This window comes from Carassius auratus, chromosome 9, assembly GCF_003368295.1.
Source record: "Carassius auratus strain Wakin chromosome 9, ASM336829v1, whole genome shotgun sequence".
NCBI lineage: Eukaryota > Metazoa > Chordata > Actinopteri > Cypriniformes > Cyprinidae > Carassius > Carassius auratus.
Window position 1 is genome coordinate 25,835,730 of NC_039251.1, and position 5,659 is coordinate 25,841,388.

Sequence of the window (5,659 nt, forward strand, 5' to 3'; positions counted from 1 at the left end):
GTCAGATCCATATCAAGAGGATACCTGGGTAACTACTGAATGTCTCCAGTGGACGAGACCTTCTGGTCAGGACCTTCAAGACAGGGTTGTGCTGCTCGCATCTACAGCGGATCAAGAGTGACCCTCACATTATCAGAGAGCGTGAAGTTCTTCACCTGTTAAACTTGACTTTTTAGTCTTTTTCTTTTTGTCATTTCATCTTCCTCTGGTAGATTTGCCAGTTTCTCTTCTCTTCTACTTGCCTTTGCCTCTGTCGTCACACTTTGAGTTACCTTTTCCTGTTCCCTGAATTCTGTTGTGTGAATGTGACTACTACTGTACAGAAAAAAACAACAACACTTTGACAATGTTTTCAGACATTAAATTTGTGTTGTGGAGGATTGCAATCATCGCTGTCATTAAGGTTTGAGGTTCAGGAATCAAGGCTGCACCAATGCTGGAGAATACGTCCCCTCCTGATGAAGACTGTCCTCAGCGCTCTGCCGTCAAGGACCGTAACTGACCCGGGGTCAGATAAACACGGCTGGATTTCAGCTGAGGGATGAACGAGTGGGACGACAGAAGTTTTTGTTTCAAAGTACTTTCTTTTTTTTCTTTTTTAGGTTTTAGGCTGTTGATTTTTGAAACTCTTTTAAGAACATTTCGAGACCAGTTTATTATTTTATTGACTGCTTTGCCGAAATTTAAAAATCATATTTCTATAAACAAACAGCATATCTTTGGGCCTTTACTTGGTCAACAGAAGTGGCTTTTCTTCCTCTGTGTTGGTTTAGGGTCAACGAATGAGTCATGGTTTTCAATCTGAAGGTTTTTAATTGCTGTTGTTGTTATTATTATTATGACGATCTATGAAAGTGAATTAATTTATTTGAAATAAATCTTTAATTTGTACAAAAGGTAAATGCTCTTATCTTATATTCTTTGGAAGTGTATGATGTGGCAGAGAGTTTATTGTGGCTTAAAGTCGAGTGATGGTTGATGTTTGTATCATCTTTGTGTAGTTGAGAAGGGTGCAGGGCCGCCCACCTCTGTGCCTTAACATCCAGCGTCCCAGGACTGCCTTGCGCCCCTGTGACAATACGCTTAAATCATCAACAGAACAGCTTGTTCGTTGCTTGATTTAAGTGAGACATTCAAGAGCATGGCATGTCCATTTTTATGTTCCCGAGTCTTTCATGTCATTCATTGAGCATTTTCCATCTCAAATAATCTGCTTTCATCATGTTAGTCAGAAAACGTGCTCCTTTCTATGCTGTATCACAAGTATCTGAATGTTCAGTGAGTCATGATTAAGTCCAGATGGAATCTGCAGATTTTGTTTCTGCACAGAATGAATTTAAATGTGGTGAAATGATTAATGAAGCTACTACATTTTAATAGTAGCTGAAAACACAATCTACAGAGTCCCTACAGAGACAAGGAAATAAAATGAGTCGATTTTTCAAAGATCTTGCTTCCCTCAAAGTGTTTGCATTTCACCAAGAAACTTTGTTCTTTCAGAAATGTTTTGTGTTCCCTGACAAACTTTGGGTTAAGCCAAGAGTTTTTAGCAAAAATAAATAGAAGAAACCTGAAGTAATTCAGCCATACATTTTTCTTGCCATTAAAATAGCCACAAAGTTTGTTCATGTTTAATATCACACCAGCTTCTGTGTTTGCTCGCAATACGTTTGTGATGGAAATATAAGGTAGAACCACAAATTATATTTGCGAGAGAAGGCAAAAGTTTTACTAGATATTGAAAAGGTTTTGCAAGCGAATGCAAAGTTTCTTGGGGGAATCGCATCACTTTTTGCGAATAGAATTTTTGCGAGAGCTATGCAAAGTTCCTCGGGGGAGTGTAGTAGGCTACTTTTGCATGTAAACGTAGAAGTTTTGCGAGCGATGCAATGTTTCTTGAAGCAACGCAATACTTTTGCAATTGCTTCCAAAATTTTGTGATTAAAATATGAGGTAGGGAAAAGAACGGTTTCATAAATCTTTGTGAGAAAACATTTTGCGAGCCAATGCAAAGTTTCTTGGGGAAACGCAGTACTATTAACAAGTGAACATAAAGGTATTGTGAACAAAAAAAAAAAAAAATCCTTTAAGTAAACACTAAAGTTTTGCAAATGAACACTGAGTTTCTTGAGGCACCATAATGCTTTTACAAACTAATGCTAATGTTTTGCAAGCAAACTTGTTTGTTTTTCATCACCTTGTCTAGGGATTCTGTAACAATTAAATTAGCCACAATATGTAAAAACGTAAAGAACTTGATGAATGACTGCAGTTCAGGGGTTTCAATAGAGTGCTGCTGGTGCCGTTTCAATGTGGACCTGGTCGGGAGCAAAATATGACAATGTAAACAGATTTATAATAGAAATTGAATGGAACTGCTACATTTCCAGCTGTTTCGCTGGTTTTGATACCTGGATTTATTACACTGTACATTTATTATATTGTTACGCTACGGTTCGTATTTATTTTACTTGCAGCTCCTGACATGGAACTTGATGGTGACGTAACTGCTGTACAGATTTCCGAAGTGCTATCATCTCATGTGATTGTATGTATCTTTAATAAGATGAAAGTTGTAGTTCAGTCTGTCCTTGTATAATTTCAGAAGATATCCTTTTTAGATGCATAATGTACAGCCTGATTTTAGTGACTACTTGGAGCCGGATGTGTATCGTAGTGTGTGTTTTGTAATAGAAAGCCAATTTACTGTCATACACATTTGTTTACAGTTTGTTTATGATCTCTCCTGAGAGGAGAGATGGAGATACATTCTTGTTCTGAGTGTAGAACACTGTATCATCGTTCTCCTTCTTCTGGAGAAATTGACTTGTGAAACCAGTGGAGTGGTTTTCATCATGTTTTGCCATATTGCCTTTTTAGTCAGATTTGTGCTCAATGATTTGCTTAGCACTGAAGGATGGATTGTTGTCTGTTGCCCTCTCGTTAAACTCTCATGGGCCGGATCCCCATCAGCGCATGTCCATCTTGAAATCCTCCCTTCGTTCTTACATTGAGATGAATCAGACATGAAACGTGCTCCTCTTGTGTGGTGCATTCTTGACTTTCATGTGCCTTCATCTGTCTTTCTCCAGCTCTGACATGGATTTGAATAAACTGTTCCAAAATAAACCAGTCTTGACATAATTCATCATTTTATGTTCCTGCTGTTTTCATTGCTCATTTAATTAATTTATCTTACATATTTAATCATGCAACTGTCAGAAACATTTTCATGTTTTGAGGAGGTATGTTGTGATGTGATGTTAATAAAGAGTGTTGAATGTATGAATTATGCAATTTTAGGGCCTAAACAATATTTTCCTACAGTCTTAATTAGGATTTCACTAACTAATAAAAGATAATAAAATGTGCTAATAAAATGAATGCATTTTAAATACACAATAACCAGGGTTATATATATATATATTTGATTAATCCAGTTTGTTTCAATCTCATGACTTCTGAACTGAATCTTACTTCTCCCATGAGTTTGTGTATTATAGTTACATACTTGTTAACCGTATACATTTAATTGCTTTTACAGTAAACCGATTCTAAGAGATTTGAATAAATGCATTTTGAAAATGATTATTTCAATCAAATAAATACAAGAAAATCTAAGTAGATAAAATGAAACCACAATGCCATGATTTTTTTATTATTATTATTATTTATGTATGTCTTAGAAGTATGCATCGCATTGTTTATTAAAACTTTGTAATTCAAATCGGTAGTAATTTTATGCAATTTAAATACACAAATCTTAAATTTAAGCCTGAATATTTCTGCGTGTACAGTACAGTATACAGGAAATATCCAACCAACCAGCATTTACCAACAAAATGCCAGTCATTTTTACAGGGAGACAACTGGACTAACAAACATGTTCCAAGAAATTGTTCAAGCTCCTATCAATAGAAGTATTTTTAAACATTTTTTAAACAATACTGTATTTCTTTAAACTAACTGACAAAATGTAGCCCATCTAAAGCAATTATATTTTTAAGCGTTTCTCAAATCTCTAGGGGCCAACGTAAACTTGATATTATACGACAAAAGCATTATTTTAGTGCCATCTTTTGGTCGATGTAAATGCTTCACACACTGCAATGTGACAGTCAGGTACTGTGCTTAATATAATAAATGACTCAAATCGATGCATACTTGTCGGCATTATAAATTCTGTCATTTAACACTATTTTTTATTAAAATCTTTGCAGCAGTGCTGAGGTTTATAAGCATGAAAACAAATGGCACATTTGCAAACTACAATTACCACAATCCACCTCGTTCCACTTCCTTACATACGTCAAACGTAACATCGCCTCTTTCAAAATAAATCCGCACTGGATTTATCTGCGCTGTTTGAGAGTAGATTTCGAAGCCTGTCTCCTTCAGCATGACTTTGTAGTGAAGGTAATATGTTACCATCAGTCTGACAGATCTATCTCCCAGCAACACTGATTGTTGTATTTTTAGTTACGTGTAATAACTCAGTTTTACCAGAGCGTATTTATGATGTCTGCTCTTAAATACAAAAGGTAGCCTAATACTGCATAACAGAAATAAAGAAACTGTGTAATCCTAATCCATATGCATTTAAAGCTCATTAAAGGTACAATTTGGAAGATATTTGCAGTAAAATATGCAAAAACCACTAGGCTAGTGTTATATATTTTGTCCAGCTGATTACTAACAATATCTCTAATTTTTTCAACTACTTGTAAATCATGAGAAAATTCCCATTCTAAACAGTCACTGCTACATAAAGTTTACTTAAAAATATACTTGAACTTTATTTAAGTATACTTAGTAAAATAAACTTTAAGTTTACTACTGTAAGGGGATCCTCTCACACAACCCAGGATGCCATTAAAAGAAACAATCGACTTGTTCCTGAAGTTGGGATCTGTCTTAAGTCTTTTCAGAGACGTGAAAGAATTGTTTAAAGTGCATCAAAAGTGAATGTTCTTTCACTTTTCTGTTTGTCCTATATATATTTTTTTTACATAACACAACATTACTTGAATGTCCAGATTTCTTTTCTCCATGCAATTTTGGCAAATGAAGTCATTCAATCATGCATGTTTGCTTATGCAAGGGATTTACCAGCTACAGTGATATTGTTTCTTATAAACCTGCAATAATTCAGTATGTTAAATAAGACAAATATAATTATTATTTAATCCCATTTTATTAAGCAATGTCTTTGCTACTGACCTTCGATTATCTTATTCAACCATTCTAATAGGCTCCTGCGTCATAGTCTTCATGGATTTTCATGGAACTACAACAAAGTAAACATTTCCATACATATTAAGAGCTCACAGCTTTTGTTTTTGTACATTGATAACACCTACAACTGCTTTCTAGTGTGCAAAACCAATGCTAATTGGTGTGATATACTTGCATGTAATTATTATTTTATTTCAGTTTTTTAAGTCAGGAAACTAAGCGTTTCATCAGTATGCAAAGGTATAGGCATGACAGTCATAATGGGAAACACCCAGAAAATTCCCTGATCGCAGCAGATCAAATATACTAAAAACTTGAATGCATCATTTTAAATAAATAAATAAATGTTATTTATATAATTAGCAATGGTCATAGTCCTGTATCTTAGTATATGAACAAAATAGTGAACAATGCAATAAAGTAG

At 34.8% G+C, this 5,659-nt stretch overlaps 1 protein-coding gene across 1 annotated transcript in view; it reads left to right on the forward strand.

Annotated features, from left to right (window-relative positions):
- Positions 1 to 3,151, forward strand: part of LOC113108895 (alpha-1,3-mannosyl-glycoprotein 4-beta-N-acetylglucosaminyltransferase A-like) — a 47,797-nt gene extending 44,646 nt beyond the window's left edge. The window contains exon 16 of the mRNA XM_026272303.1: positions 6 to 3,151. Within this exon, the coding sequence (XP_026128088.1) occupies positions 6 to 32 (27 nt within the window). The 3' untranslated portion in view covers positions 33 to 3,151. The remainder of the gene's footprint in view (positions 1 to 5) is intronic.
- The last annotated feature ends 2,508 nt before the right edge of the window (positions 3,152 to 5,659 follow it).